Consider the following 16,666-nt stretch of genomic DNA (forward strand, 5'->3'; position numbering starts at 1 on the left):
ACCACACATACAGATAATATTCTATATACACAGAGAATGTTATATAGGGATTAAAGTGCCCCCTATTGTAACATATAGGGATATTATAAGCCCCCGAGGAGTTCCTTATAATATATAGTGAATAAAGTACCCCCTATTGTAACATATAGGGATATTATAAGTCCCCGAGGGGTTCCTTATAATATATAGTGAATAAAGTGCCCCCTATTGTAACATATAGGGATATTATAAGTCCCCGAGGGGTTCCTTATAATATATAGTGAATAAAGTACCCCCTATTGTAACATATAGGGATATTATAAGCCCCCGAGGAGTCCCTTATAATATATAGTGAATAAAGTGCCCCCTATTGTAACATATAGGGATATAATAAGTCCCCAAGGAGTTCTATATATATAAAAAGGAACATTGCAGACCTCAGCATTTCAGTCCCCCACAGGGACTTTCGTCAGGAGGCAGAGAAAAGACAGTACTGCTCTTGCACCCAGATATAATCATTGTTATATATATGTGTATGGGACCTGTTGTCCAGAATGCTCGGGACCTGGGGTTTTCTGGATTAGGGATCTGTAATTTGGATCTCCATAACTTAAGTCTGCTAAAAATCATTTAAATATTGAATAAACCCAATAGGGCTGTTCTGCCCCAATAAGGGGTAATTATATCTTAGTTGGGATCAAGTACAGGTACTGTTTTATTATTACAGAGAAAAGGGAATCATTTAACCATTAAATAAACCCAATAGGGCTGTTCTGCCCCCAATAAGGGGTAATTATATCTTAGTTGGGATCAAGTACAGGTACTGTTTTATTATTACAGAGAAAAGGGAATCATTTAACCATGAAATAAACCCAATAGGGCTGTTCTGCCCCCAATAAGGGGTAATTATATCTTAGTTGGGATCAAGTACAGGTATTGTTTTATTATTACAGAGAAAAGGGAATCATTTAACCATGAAATAAACCCAATAGGGCTGTTCTGCCCCAATAAGGGGTAATTATATCTTAGTTGGGATCAAGTACAGGTACTGTTTTATTATTACAGAGAAAAGGGAATCATTTAACCATTAAATAAACCCAATAGGGCTGTTCTGCCCCAATAAGGGGTAATTATATCTTAGTTGGGATCAAGTACAGGTACTGTTTTATTATTACAGAGAAAAGGGAATCATTTAACCATGAAATAAACCCAATAGGGCTGTTCTGCCCCAATAAGGGGTAATTATATCTTAGTTGGGATCAAGTACAGGTATTGTTTTATTATTACAGAGAAAAGGGAATCATTTAACCATGAAATAAACCCAATAGGACTGTTCTGCCCCCAATAAGGGGTAATTATATCTTAGTTGGGATCAAGTACAGGTATTGTTTTATTATTACAGAGAAAAGGGAATCATTTAACCATTAAATAAACCCAATAGGGCTGTTCTGCCCCAATAAGGGGTAATTATATCTTAGTTGGGATCAAGTACAGGTACTGTTTTATTATTACAGAGAAAAGGGAATCATTTAACCATGAAATAAACCCAATAGGGCTGTTCTGCCCCCAATAAGGGGTAATTATATCTTAGTTGGGATCAAGTACAGGTACTGTTTTATTATTACAGAGAAAAAGGGAATCGCCTATGAGACTAAACTCAAATATGAGTTTTTTGGCTGCCTGACCCCCATTTGAAAGCTGCAAAGAGTTAAACAAAAAAAGGCAAATAATTCACAGACAATAAAAAATAAATAATGAAGAACAATAGAAAAGTTGCTTAGAATTGGCCATTCTGTAACAGACTAAAAGTAAACGTAAAGGAGAACCACCCCTTTAAGAATCGGGCAATAAGGGTCCAGTTTATTATGGCTCAGTGGGACTGCTTGGGCGCCTGTTATAATCGAGTCATAATACACAAGGGGACCTTAATCCATACAGGCACCTTAATGCGTTACTGGTTCTTCTACATTTATTTTGCTCCGCACTGACCCACATGGGATTTTGTGAGCTGGCACGGCGACAGGCAGGGAATACGCCACGCAAGCCATGAACTTTATGGTTTAAAGGGATTTATTAGTGGCCAGAGGTGAAATTCGAATCCAGAAACCATTATTTGGGCTGCAGGGTGTTGTGTTCCTCAGAGCCCCCAGGGGGCGCAGTCCTTTCTCAGTCTATGGGTGCCGATTCCTCCTCTGAGCAATGTAGAGAAGTAAGGATTCCCGCACCCATGATCATATATGTTATATGTTACAGAACATGGAAACATGGCGGGGGGTGCGTTTCCCTAATTCTGCGGTTCTGGTTTCTCCCTTTAGTTTCTCAGGGAAGATCTGAATTACCACGACCCCACAGCCAAGCACAGCACTTTCCATGGGGAGGACAAGCTGATCAGTGTGGAGGATCTCTGGAACTCGTGGAAAACATCCGAAGGTATCAATAACTTGCCCCCCCCCCCCATTACTGACTGGGTAACCCCCCCCTCCCCCTGGGCAGCTGCTGCAGCTTTCAGGAAATGACCCGGCAGCTGCCATGTTGCTTTTATCTGAGTCGGAGGCTTGCCACCTGGGGGTTTCCTTGGCCGTAGCCACCGTACCAGGTTTAATGGCCGTGAATGAGGGATACATGTTACCGGTGCCACTTGTTTGTTCCGTTTGTCTATTATGTGTTAAATACACAACTCTGGTTCCACATCCAGAATCTCTGCACTGGCACCGATACACAGAGAGAGAGCTTTGCCCAGCACACACACACCCCTGGCACACTGCTCCGCTTTATTGCCCCCTCACCCCTGGCACACTGCTCCGCTTTATTGCCCCCTCACCCCTGGCACACTGCTCTGCTTTATTGCCCCCTCACCCCTGGCACACTGCTCCGCTTTATTGCCCCCTCACCCCTGGCACACTGCTCCGCTTTATTGGCCCCTCACCCCTGGCACCCTGCTCCAATCTATAGTGCTCGCCACTGGCACCCTGCTCCAATCTATAGTGCTCACCCCTGGCACCCTGCTCCAATCTATAGGGCTCACCCATGGCACCCTGCTCCAATCTATAGGGCTCACCCATGGCACCCTGCTCCAATCTATAGTGCTCACCCATGGCACCCTGCTCCAATCTATAGTGCTCACCCCTGGCACACTGCTCCAATCTATAGTGCTCGCCCCTGGCTCAATGCTCCAATCTATAGTGCTCGCCCCTGGCACACTGCTCCAATCTATAGTGCTCACCCCTGGCACCCTGCTCCAATCTATAGTGCTCGCCCCTGGCTCAATGCTCCAATCTATAGTGCTCACCCCTGGCACACTGCTCCAATCTATAGTGCTCACCCCTGGCACACTGCTCCAATCTATAGTGCTCACCCATGGCACACTGCTCTGCTTTATTGCCCCCTCACCCCTGGCACCCTGCTCCAATCTATAGTGGTCACCCCTGGCACCCTGCTCTGCTTTATTGCCCCCTCACCCCTGGCACACTGCTCCAATCTATAGTGGTCACCCATTGCACACTGCTCTGCTTTATTGCCCCCTCACCCCTGGCACACTGCTCCAATCTATAGTGCTCGCCCCTGGCACCCTGCTCCAATCTATAGTGCTCGCCCCTGGCTCAATGCTCCAATCTATAGTGCTCACCCCTGGCACACTGCTCCAATCTATAGTGCTCACCCCTGGCACACTGCTCCAATCTATAGTGCTCACCCATGGCACACTGCTCTGCTTTATTGCCCCCTCACCCCTGGCACCCTGCTCCAATCTATAGTGGTCACCCCTGGCACCCTGCTCTGCTTTATTGCCCCCTCACCCCTGGCACACTGCTCCAATCTATAGTGGTCACCCATTGCACACTGCTCTGCTTTATTGCCCCCTCACCCCTGGCACACTGCTCCAATCTATAGTGGTCACCCCTGGCACCCTGCTCCAATCTATAGTGCTCACCCCTGGCACACTGCTCCGCTTTATTGGCCCCCATTGTAGCCGCTCTCTGTAACAGAGCCTGGGTCTCTCTTGCAGTCTATAACTGGACCGTGGATGAAGTTGCCCAGTGGCTGATCACATATGTGGAGCTGCCCCAGTATGAAGAGACCTTCCGGAAGTTGCAGCTGAGCGGAAGAGACATGCCCAGGTAGGTGGGTGAGGGCAGTGCTTCTATAGAGCTCAGACTGTATAGAATGTGTGCTCACTCGTGCCATCGGGGTCCTGCAGTGGGTTGGGTATCCGCAGGTTCCAAACAAGGAAGGCAGGTACCCTGCAGGTTGCGGGTAGGATTTCCAGATGTGGGTATAGATGTGGGTATAGATGTGGGTATAGATGCGGGTCTGTGGGTCACAGGTTGGGTTGCAAATCTTATCTGTATTTTTTATTTTATATTCTCTATATTTTCTATGGGCCCCCGTACCCTCCCTGTCGGTGCCAAGTGTGGGCCCCCGTACCCTCCCTGTCGGTGCCAAGTGTGGGCCCCCGTACCCTCCCTGTCGGTGCCAAGTGTGGGCCCCCGTACCCTCCCTGTCGGTGCCAAGTGTGGGCCCCCGTACCCTCCCTGTCGGTGCCAAGTGTGGGCCCCCGTACCCTCCCTGTCGGTGCCAAGTGTGGGCCCCCGTACCCTCCCTGTCGGTGCCAAGTGTGGGCCCCCGTACCCTCCCTGTCGGTGCCAAGTGTGGGCCCCCGTACCCTCCCTGTCGGTGCCAAGTGTGGGCCCCCGTACCCTCCCTGTCGGTGCCAAGTGTGGGCCCCCGTACCCTCCCTGTCGGTGCCAAGTGTGGGCCCCCGTACCCTCCCTGTCGGTGCCAAGTGTGGGCCCCCGTACCCTCCCTGTCGGTGCCAAGTGTGGGCCCCCGTACCCTCCCTGTCGGTGCCAAGTGTGGGCCCCCGTACCCTCCCTGTCGGTGCCAAGTGTGGGCCCCCGTACCCTCCCTGTCGGTGCCAAGTGTGGGCCCCCGTACCCTCCCTGTCGGTGCCAAGTGTGGGCCCCCGTACCCTCCCTGTCGGTGCCAAGTGTGGGCCCCCGTACCCTCGGCTGGGTATGGGCCCCCGTATGAGCCAGGGACGCTCATTCACTTGCTGACGTTCTTGCTGTGTTTATTCTTCCTGAGAATTAATCCTTAGTTCCGCTCGCTGGGGGTTGCTCAGTAACTGAAGGTCACTCTCATGCCCTTAATGCATGGCGCCCTCTTGCCCGCATCTCACTTTAATAACTCGGGTTTATTGGCTCCTTTCTCTAATCAGATTACAGGCAGATTAATAAGCGTGAAGCCCTTCTGTCACCGGGGGGGGGGGTTGTACTGAAACAGCAACTGAATAATAGCTTGAGCCCCAGTCCCCCCCTCACCTGCCCTAAGTGCCCAACCCTTTTTCCAACCACATTGGAATATAGAACATATTTATAGCCTGCTTTGAGGCAATTGGGGGCAACATCACAGGGTGGGGGCCGCCCACTGGGCTATAAGAACCTCCCCATCAATATCCGGCACAGGGCACTGACGGAAGTGGGGAGTACTTGCCTTTGCTTTGTACAAGCCAATGGGAATGTTTGGGCAACCAACTCAGCTCTATTACGCCCTCTCTCCTCTCTCACAGGCTGGCAATCGCCAACGCCACCATGACTGGCACCCTGCTCAAAATGACCGACAGGAGTCAGAGGCAGAAGCTTCAGCTCAAGGCTTTGGACACAGTGCTGTTTGGGCCCCCCTTGTGTAAGTTACCTTCCCGCCCTTGCACCCCACTCTGACCCCCAGACCTAATACCTTCCCGCCCCCGCACCCCAGCGTGACCCCCAGACCTAATACCTTCCCGCCCCCGCACCCCAGAGTGACCCCCAGACCTAATACCTTCCCGCCCCCGCACCCCAGTCTGACCCCCAGACCTAATACCTTCCCGCCCCCGCACCCCAGTGTGACCCCCAGACCCAGTACCTTCCCACCCCTGCACCCCAGTCTGACCCCCAGACCCAGTACCTTCCCACCCCTGCACCCCAGTCTGACCCCCAGACCTAATACCTTCCTGCCCCCGCACCCCAGTGTGACCCCCAGACCTAATACCTTCCCGCCCCCGCACCCCAGTGTGACCCCCAGACCTAATACCTTCCCGCCCCCGCACCCCAGTGTGACCCCCAGACCCAGTACCTTCCCACCCCTGCACCCCAGTCTGACCCCCAGACCTAATACCTTCCCGCCCCCGCACCCCAGTCTGACCCCCAGACCTAATACCTTCCCGCCCCTGCACCCCAGTCTGACCCCCAGACCTAATACCTTCCCGCCCCTGCACCCCAGCGTGACCCCCACAGAATCCCTGCTGACTTTGTGTCCCCCCCCCAGTGACCCGGCACAACCATCTCAAGGACTTCATGTTGGTCGTGTCCATAGTCATCGGGGTGGGAGGCTGCTGGTTCGCCTACATCCAGAACCGCTACTCCAAGGATCACATGAAGAAGATGATGAAGGACCTGGAGGGGCTGCACCGGGCTGAGCAGAGTCTCCATGACTTGCAGGAGAGGTGGGTGCTGCTTTCTGGGTCCATTCTGTCTCCTCTTTGTACTGGGCCCCCCCCACAGCTCGGCTCTGATCCGCATTTGGTTCTGTGCAGCACTTCTGCTTGGTGGAACCTTGGCAGCCATTGTGCTGAGCTGCAGGGAATTCCTCTGTGTGGGTGAGAGTCGGGGGGTCCCGGGACCCCTAACCACTCACACTGGGTCTCCGCAGCGCCGGTTCTGCCCACATGGAAACTTTAATTGCAGCCTCGGGTTAATGTGGAACTGGGTTTGTGCTCTCAGACTGAGGGAAAATAATCCGTTTCACATAAATCTTGGCTTTCGGCAAAATCTCTGTCTCCTGAATCATCAGCTCAGTCAGCAAAGCTGGGGTTGCCCCCTGAACCCCATTACAGACCCAGCCAGTGGGTAGGAGATAGGGGGGCAGTATCTCCCCTCTCTGGGGGCAGCCTGAGATACAGACCCAGCCAGTGGGTAGGAGATAGGGGGGCAGTATCTCCCCTCTCTGGGGGCAGCCTGAGATACAGACCCAGCCAGTGGGTAGGTGATAGGGGGGCAGTATCTCCCCTCTCTGGGGGCAGCCTGAGATACAGACCCAGCCAGTGGGTAGGTGATAGGGGGGCAGTATCTCCCCTCTCTGGGGGCAGCCTGAGATACAGACCCAGCCAGTGGGCAGGAGATAGGGGGGCAGTATCTCCCCTCTCTGGGGGCAGCCTGAGATACAGACCCAGCCAGTGGGTAGGAGATAGGGGGGCAGTATCTCCCCTCTCTGGGGGCAGCCTCAGATACAGACCCAGCCAGTGGGTAGGTGATAGGGGGGCAGGGTCTATACCCTCTTTTGGGGCTCACGTGGTTTATTTGGGGTTATTCAGCACTATTTGCCCTCAGATGGGGCTTTCACTTACATCTGGATGAACTAATTAATTAGTGTTGACCCCAAATTCCTTCTTAATTGTCCTGCACGTGTTACGTAATTGTCAGAATTCCACATTCGCTTGGGACTTTTGGAGCTTGAATGTAACAGGGTGGGAATATTATAATGGGAATGTCAAACTGCTTCCCTGTAGTAAGCACAATTCAGCAGGAACAGCCCCCCTACGTTTGCTCATAGCCTGTACAGAGAGATACCATAAAACTATGGCACATAGGGATTCCCCTGTACTAAGCACAATTCAGCAGGAACAGCCCCCTACGTTTGCTCATAGCCTGTACAGAGAGATACCATAAAACTATGGCACATAGGGATTCCCCTGTACTAAGCACAATTCAGCAGGAACAGCCCCCTACGTTTGCTCATAGCCTGTACAGAGAGATACCATAAAACTATGGCACATAAGGATTCCCCTGTACTAAGCACAATTCAGCAGGAACAGCCCCCTAAGTTTGCCCATAGCCTGTACAGAGAGATACCTGTATAACAGGGTGGGGTTGGGGTTGTTATTGCCGGAGGTACATTTTCTCGCTCTCAGAGAGTCATTGTTCCGTATCCATGTCCCTGTATCTGGGGTTTGCTCTGTTCTGCCCACAGACTATTTGCCCCCCAGCCTATAGGCATGCCAGGGCCAGTAGCAGACTTAGGAATTTGTTGTTACAGTCCTGCTTTATTCCTAATTGAGTAATTGCTTGGCTTCTCCTGACTGCCCCGGGGCCCCTGCAGAACGTACTGAGCTCTGTATAACAGAGTAGAAGCCTGAAGCCTTGGCCTATGTAAGTTGCATGCTCTGTGCTGCCCCCTGCTGGCCTCTAGAATTGTGGCAGGTTATTTCTATGTGTCTTACTGCTCAGAACCCTTTGGTGCCCTCTAGTGGAGGCATAGTCACTGCTGGTTACAGGACCCCAAGCAGTAAAAATGAACTTTAAAGGGGCAGTGCACCTTTATATTAACTTTTTATTTGATTTAGATATTTATATTCTGAGACAATTTGCAATTGGTCTTCATTTTTGATGGTTTTTCAGTAATTTAGCTTTTCATTCAACAGCACTCATTTTGTTGTTTTGGAACTATCTGGTTGCTAGGGTCTTATTTACCCTAGCAACCAGGCTGTGGGAGATGGGAATATGAATAGGGGAGGGGCTGCATAGAAAGATAAGTAATAAAAAGTAACAATAACAATAAAACTGGAGCCTCACAGAGCAATAGGGTTTGGCTGCAGGGGTCAGTGACCCCCATTCGAAAGCTGAAAAATGCCAGAAGGAGGCAAATAGTTAAAAAACTATAAAAAGTAAAAAATGAAGACCAATTGTAAAGTTGCTTGGAATAAGGCATTCTATAACTAAATGTTAACTTAAAGGTGAACCACCCCTTTAATGAAACTTTGGCCAAAGTAAAGCGTTCCCTTAGCAGTGCATTCATTGGCCGCCTATTTACATCCATTGATTTGATTGGTTATGCCATTGCAGGGTGTATAAACCCTGCTGGTGCTGGTTGGTTAGATTGTGGCGCACATGGGCCCGTATTGGTCAGGGAGTAATGCAGTCGGGGCCGGGGGGCCCCCACCCATAGGTACTGATCCCACCTTTGTGCCCCCAGGCTACAGAAGGCCCAGGAGGAGCACCGCACGGTGGAGGTGGAGAAGGTTCATCTTGAGAAGAAGCTTCAGAATGAGATCAGCCTGGCCAAGCAGGAGGCCCATCGGCTACGGGAGCTCAGGGAGGGCACCGAGAATGAACTGAGCCGCCAGAAATACGCAGAGCAGGAACTGGAACAGGTGGGCACCAAGTGGGGGGGGCATTCACTTACCATGGGGGAGGGAGGTTCCTGCCTGACCATGGGAAAGAGAGCAGCCCAGGAGCAGGAAGTACAGAGAATCAGAGCTCTGTACCTGGGTAAGTACTGGGGGGAGATTGGATTCACTTACCCAAGGGGGGGGGGTTCCTGCCTGACCATGGGAAAGAGAGCAGCCTAGGAGCAGGAAGTACAGAGAATCAGAGCTCTGTACCTGGGTAAGTACTGGGGGGAGATTGGATTCACTTACCCAAGGGGGGGGGGTTCCTGTCTGACCATGGGGAAGAGAGCAGCCCAGGAGCAGGAAGTACAGAGAATCAGAGCTCTGTACCTGGGTAAGTACTGGGGGGAGATTGGATTCACTTACCCAAGGGGGGGGGTTCCTGCCTGACCATGGGAAAGAGAGCAGCCTAGGAGCAGGAAGTACAGAGAATCAGAGCTCTGTACCTGGGTAAGTACTGGGGGGAGATTGGATTCACTTACCCAAGGGGGGGGGGGGTTCCTGCCTGACCATGGGAAAGAGAGCAGCCCAGGAGCAGGAAGTACAGAGAATCAGAGCTCTGTACCTGGGTAAGTACTGGGGGGAGATTGGATTCACTTACCCAGGGGGAGGTTCCTGCCTGACCATGGGAAAGAGAGCAGCCCAGGAGCAGGAATTACAGAGAATCAGAGCTCTGTACCTGGGTAAGTACTGGGGGGAGATTGGATTCACTTACCCAGGGGGAGGTTCCTGCCTGACCATGGGAAAGAGAGCAGCCCAGGAGCAGGAAGTACAGAGAATCAGAGCTCTGTACCTGGGTAAGTACTGGGGGGAGATTGGATTCACTTACCCGGGGGGGGGGGTCCTGCCTGACCATGGGAAAGAGAGCAGCCCAGGAGCAGGAAGTACAGAGAATCAGAGCTCTGTACCTGGGTAAGTACTGGGGGGAGATTGGATTCACTTACCCAGGGGGGGTTCCTGCCTGACCATGGGAAAGAGAGCAGCCCAGGAGCAGGAAGTACAGAGAATCAGAGCTCTGTACCTGGGTAAGTACTGGGGGGAGATTGGATTCACTTACCCAAGGGGGGGGGGGTTTCCTGTCTGACCATGGGGAAGAGAGCAGCCCAGGAGCAGGAAGTACAGAGAATCAGAGCTCTGTACCTGGGTAAGTACTGGGGGGAGATTGGATTCACTTACCCGGGGGGGGGGGGTCCTGCCTGACCATGGGAAAGAGAGCAGCCCAGGAGCAGGAAGTACAGAGAATCAGAGCTCTGTACCTGGGTAAGTACTGGGGGGAGATTGGATTCACTTACCCAGGGGGGGGGGGGGTCCTGCCTGACCATGGGAAAGAGAGCAGCCCAGGAGCAGGAAGTACAGAGAATCAGAGCTCTGTACCTGGGTAAGTACTGGGGGGAGATTGGATTCACTTACCCGGGGGGAGGTTCCTGCCTGACCATGGGAAAGAGAGCAGCCCAGGAGCAGGAAGTACAGAGAATCAGAGCTCTGTACCTGGGTAAGTACTGGGGGGAGATTGGATTCACTTACCCGGGGGGGAGGAGCCAGCTGTACCCCCAGTTCTGCATGCAGTCCCCCCAAGTTCTGACGACTGGTGACCTCGTGCCTTACAGGTGCGTATGGCCCTGAAAAACGCCGAGAAGGAGCTGGAGTCGCACAGCAACTGGTCGGCCCCGGAGGCGCTACAGAAGTGGCTGCAGCTGACGCACGAGGTGGAGGTGCAGTACTACAACATCAAGAAGCAGAACGCAGAGAAGCAGCTGCTGCTGGCGAAGGAGGGGGTAAGGGGCTCCCCATTCTCTGGGCTGTCGGGGGCCCCCCCTTTCCCTTACTGCTTCCTAACTCTGTCCTGGCGTTTTCCCTCCTTCCTTTTTAGGCAGAAAAAATCAAAAAGAAGAGAAATACGTTATTTGGGACGTTTCACGTGGCGCATAGCTCCTCCCTCGATGATGTCGATCATAAAATCCTCACAGCAAAGTGAGTGCCATTGTATAGCGCCCACATGTACCGCAGCGCAGTACTGAGACTCTGCATCTGGCCCTGCCCCAGTGAGCTTACAATCTAAGGTCCCTATCCCATTCCCATCAGTCCCTGCCCCAGTGAGCTTACAATCTAAGGTCCCTATCCCATTCCCATCAGCCCCTGCCCCAGTGAGCTTACAATCTAAGGTCCCTATCCCATTCCCATCAGTCCCTGCCCCAGTGAGCTTACAATCTAAGGCCCCTATCACATTCCCATCAGTCCCTGCCCCAGTGAGCTTACAATCTAAGGTCCCTATCCCATTCCCATCAGTCCCTGCCCCAGTGAGCTTACAATCTAAGGTCCCTATCCCATTCCCATCAGTCCCTGCCCCAGTGAGCTTACAATCTAAGGCCCCTATCACATTCCCATCAGTCCCTGCCCCAGTGAGCTTACAATCTAAGGTCCCTATCACATTCCCATCAGTCCCTGCCCCAGTGAGCTTACAATCTAAGGTCCCTATCCCATTCCCATCAGTCCCTGCCCCAGTGAGCTTACAATCTAAGGCCCCTATCACATTCCCATCAGTCCCTGCCCCAGTGAGCTTACAATCTAAGGTCCCTATCACATTCCCATCAGTCCCTGCCCCAGTGAGCTTACAATCTAAGGTCCCTATCCCATTCCCATCAGTCCCTGCCCCAGTGAGCTTACAATCTAAGGTCCCTATCACATTCCCATCAGTCCCTGCCCCAGTGAGCTTACAATCTAAGGTCCCTATCACACCCAGAGGAACCCACTCAGACAGGGGAGAGGGCAGCGCCCCGGACAGAGCCACTCACTCCCTCTCTCGCCCCCTGCAGACAGGCACTCAGTGAAGTGACCGCCGCTCTCCGTGAGCGTTTGCACCGCTGGCAGCAGATTGAGACCCTCTGTGGCTTCCAGATTGTGAACAACCCCGGTCTCCATGCGCTGATGGCCGCTCTGAACATAGACCCCAGCCTTATGGGGGTGTCACGCCCCGCACCCACACACTTTATCATGTCGGACGACCTGGATGACTTGGATGAAGAGATTATATCTCCCATCACTATGCAATGTAAGTGGCCAACTCCCCTCATATTACCCTAATGGCGGCTGAGCTAGGGCAAGTTCTGCTGCACTGGGTGGGGGCAAATACATGCCAAGGGCTACTGTGCCCGGGCATCACTTATAGGCAGTTGGTGGAATGATATGTGAGCATGTGGTGTGTATGGGAACTGGCCCGGGGGCACGGGCTTGGCATGTGGCTTGCAGTGTTTTTTCCACAGTTCAGGGTTGCCCACAGTGTCTCCCCATACACCATAGAGCAGGGGCACCCACATACCATAGAGCAGGGGCGCCCACAGTGTCTCCCCATATACCATAGAGCAGGGGCGCCCACAGTGTCTCCCCATATACCATAGAGCAGGGGCGCCCACAGTGTCTCCCCATATACCATAGAGCAGGGGCACCCACAGTGTCTCCCCATATACCATAGAGCAGGGGCACCCACAGTGTCTCCCCATATACCACAGAGCAGGGGCGCCCACAGTGTCTCCCCATATACCACAGAGCAGGGGCGCCCACAGTGTCTCCCCATATACCACAGAGCAGGGGCGCCCACAGTGTCTCCCCATATACCACAGAGCAGGGGCGCCCACAGTGTCTCCCCATATACCACAGAGCAGGGGCACCCACAGTGTCTCCCCATATACCATAGAGCAGGGGCACCCACAGTGTCTCCCCATATACCATAGAGCAGGGGTGCCCAGAGGCCCATTTCCAAATCATTATAACCGATATACAGGTTAGAAAATGAGAGATAAAAGTGGACCAACTGCATTGGTGCAGTTTAGCACTTTATTTTAGGAAATCAGCCCCAGGGAGGGTAAGTAAATGAGTGTTCCCCCCCAGCTGAGCAGCTGCTGTTACACCTTGTGTTCCCACTGTCACACCATTGATTTCCCCTCCCTCTGATTGGCTGAGACAGACGCAGCCTGGCTTATGGGACACAGGTTCAATGACCGCCCGTCTGCCGGCTCCGAGGATTCCTCCCTCTGGAAATTTTCTGGTTTGAACTTGTTTTCATTTTGGGTCTTTCTCTTGCACCCTAAATACTTCCTGTATCTCACGTCTTCCTCTCGAATAGCTGCGCACTTCCCCTTTAAATGTTCATTAAGCAATATCCTGAGCAGCCTCTGAGCCCTCTCTGTAGCTCCTCCCCTCTCTATGCAGGTATGTGCTTTGTATGGGCTACTTACAGGGGGCGCGTATATATATATGTGTGTGTATATGTATATGTGTATATGTATATATATATATATATATATATATAATGACACGTATATATATCAGTATTATGTGCAGGAGAGAGCACCCTGTTTACACCTTCGATTGCACAAACGTAACCCCTTTAGTGTTGCTCCTGCAGAATTTTGTGATTGTAAGCTCTTGTGAACAAGGCCCAAATGATGCCCATCCCAGCAGGGTTCCTAATGGCGCCAGATTGTTGGTAGCCTGGTGCCGGTCCTTCTGTTTCCCCCCCCGATATTGGGTGAGAGAGTGCAGGACTGTGTATGCCTGGGTGCTTCTCTGCCCGCCTCTGTACCCAGCACCCACATAAGTGCACCCCCACTGCATGTCTCTCTCCCAGCATGCCCCTGGGTACTGCTGCCCTATTCCTGGACGTACCCCTGCCATTCCAGCACCATTTAATGCCCTTTCCTCTCTCTCCCCCCAGCACCCAACCTGAGCAGCCTTCGGCAGCGGCACGTGGACTCCCAGCTTGCCCTCGGATCCCAGAGGTTGGTAGAAGGATACTTGGTGAGCCAGAGCGAGGCCACCCCACAGATCCATTACCGTCCCAGCAAGGTGTCTCTCCACCGAATGCGCAGTCTCTCTTCTGGACAGTCTTTCAGCTCTGAGCATCACCCTGGCGCTGTCTCTTCCGCCGCCTCTCCCTCTACGTGCCCCCCATTTTCCACTTCCCCTCTGCCTCCTCCAGGGCCGCACTCTCATCCTGTCTATTACCATCACTCTACCACTTACTATGTGCAGATGGACTCCCTTCCTGATCTGCCCCCTGATGTCACTTCGGGGATCCCATGTCGCTCCCCCAGCGTTGGGTATTTCTGCATGCCGTGTGTTCCCCCCCCCCCCGCCTGCTTGGTGTTTCTGCTGTGCTTGCTGAGCTTCCTTCTGCCTGATTAGCCCCCCAATCCCCTAATCTCACCAGTGGGTACCCACAGTGCAAGGACCCTGCTACACTGGCTATTGTTATACAGCTAGAATCTCAGCCATAAAGCAGGGCAGGACTGCTGCTTACAATGGGGGGGGATCAGATAGGATCTGTGCCACTGTGACAGAATGCTCTGTTATACAGATAGCTAGAATCTCAGCCATAAAGCAGGGCAGGACTGCTGCTTACAATGGGGGGATCAGATAGGGTCTGTGCCACTGTGACAGAATGCTCTGTTATACAGATAGCTAGAATCTCAGCCATAAAGCAGGGCAGGACTGCTGCTTACAATGGGGGGGGGGGATCAGATAGGATCTGTGCCACTGTGACAGAATGCTCTGTTATACAGATAGCTAGAATCTCAGCCATAAAGCAGGGCAGGACTGCTGCTTACAATGGGGGGATCAGATAGGATCTGTGCCACTGTGACAGAATGCTCTGTTATACAGATAGCTAGAATCTCAGCCATAAAGCAGGGCAGGACTGCTGCTTACAATGGGGGGATCAGATAGGATCTGTGCCACTGTGACAGAATGCTCTGTTATACAGATAGCTAGAATCTCAGCCATAAAGCAGGGCAGGACTGCTGCTTACAATGGGGGGGGATAGGATCTGTGCCACTGTGACAGAATGCTCTGTTATACAGATAGCTAGAATCTCAGCCATAAAGCAGGGCAGGACTGCTGCTTACAATGGGGGGATCAGATAGGATCTGTGCCACTGTGACAGAATGCTCTGTTATACAGATAGCTAGAATCTCAGCCATAAAGCAGGGCAGGACTGCTGCTTACAATGGGGGGGGATCAGATAGGATCTGTGCCACTGTGACAGAATGCTCTGTTATACAGATAGCTAGAATCTCAGCCATAAAGCAGGGCAGGACTGCTGCTTACAATGGGGGGATCAGATAGGATCTGTGCCACTGTGACAGAATGCTCTGTTATACAGATAGCTAGAATCTCAGCCATAAAGCAGGGCAGGACTGCTGCTTACAATGGGGGGATCAGATAGGATCTGTGCCACTGTGACAGAATGCTCTGTTATACAGATAGCTAGAATCTCAGCCATAAAGCAGGGCAGGACTGCTGCTTACAATGGGGGGGATCAGATAGGATCTGTGCCACTGTGACAGAATGCTCTGTTATACAGATAGCTAGAATCTCAGCCATAAAGCAGGGCAGGACTGCTGCTTACAATGGGGGGGATCAGATAGGATCTGTGCCACTGTGACAGAATGCTCTGTTATACAGATAGCTAGAATCTCAGCCATAAAGCAGGGCAGGACTGCTGCCATACGGGGGAAAGGAGTGCCAGTAACATTTATTACAATTACACTATATTTAAGAGGTTACCTTAAAACAAACTTAGTATGATGTAGAGGGTTATATTTTGAGACTATTTGCAGTTGGTCTTTGTTGTTTTTTTTTTTTTGATTATTTAGCTTCTTGTTTAACTCTCCAGTTTTGAATTTCAGTACCTATCTGGTTGCTAGGGTCTAAATGACCCTAGAAACCAGGCAGTGGACTGAATGAGAGACTGGATGATTATTACCCTGTCTCAGGGCATCAAAACCTTTTGTATAATGCAGCTTTGCAAACATTTTGAATTCTAACTCCACCCATACCTGCGTGAGGGGCTCCATTAGGGCTTTTGGGGCAACCCTGCCCAAGCACAGAATGGGTGTTGCCAGTGGGCGGAGCTAAGGTGCCACGTACACATTCAGACATGCTCTGCTAACTCCGCCTCTCTAGACTGATCTGCCAGCTGATTGGCCTGTGTATGGAGCCAAAAGCATAATTTCCCCAATCAGTAGTTGATCAGGGCTCTTTCGGGTATCAGGGTGCCCCTCTGGGAGTATGGGGGTCCCCTCAATCTGTGGGCGCATTGTATGAGCGGTAGCCATGTTGTATTGTCTCTGCTGCGCAGTGCGTCCTTCTGTCCATCTCTCATTGTCCCACTGCTCTTGCCTGGCCATTCGGGCAGCCGCCATGTTTGTACCTTTGGGAAGGAGACGTTTGGGCAGGAAGCCGGTCCGTTGGGCTCCCCGTGATTTGTAGGGCGACATATTTGCTTCAGGGGTCCCATCAGCCACTTTCCACTTTACTGGGAATATTTTCTTCTTTCCCTCCAGGATGCCGCGGAGTCAGTCAGACAGGAAGCTGTCCAAGATGGAAGTGCTAATGTAAGCTCTTGAGTCCGGACCCCAGGGCCCCGTCCTGCTGCTTACAATGGGGGGGATCAGATAGGATCTGTGCACTGTGACAGAATGCTCTGTT

General features: G+C 52.0%; 1 protein-coding gene across 8 annotated transcripts in view; it reads left to right on the plus strand.

Moving 5' to 3' along the window:
• Positions 1 to 16,666, plus strand: part of stim1 (stromal interaction molecule 1) — a 66,960-nt gene that overhangs the window by 43,783 nt on the left and 6,511 nt on the right. For 2 of the 8 annotated variants that reach the window (XM_031895824.1, XM_031895825.1), the window contains exons 3-12: positions 2,295 to 2,409; positions 3,983 to 4,094; positions 5,546 to 5,661; positions 6,283 to 6,460; positions 8,986 to 9,163; positions 10,789 to 10,956; positions 11,052 to 11,152; positions 11,995 to 12,230; positions 13,893 to 13,956; positions 16,522 to 16,572. In XM_031895824.1, coding sequence (XP_031751684.1) covers positions 2,295 to 2,409; positions 3,983 to 4,094; positions 5,546 to 5,661; positions 6,283 to 6,460; positions 8,986 to 9,163; positions 10,789 to 10,956; positions 11,052 to 11,152; positions 11,995 to 12,230; positions 13,893 to 13,956; positions 16,522 to 16,572 — 1,319 coding nt within the window. 8 annotated transcript variants of the gene reach the window in all.

The sequence above is a fragment of the Xenopus tropicalis genome, chromosome 2 (genome assembly GCF_000004195.4).
Source record: "Xenopus tropicalis strain Nigerian chromosome 2, UCB_Xtro_10.0, whole genome shotgun sequence".
Taxonomy (NCBI): domain Eukaryota; kingdom Metazoa; phylum Chordata; class Amphibia; order Anura; family Pipidae; genus Xenopus; species Xenopus tropicalis.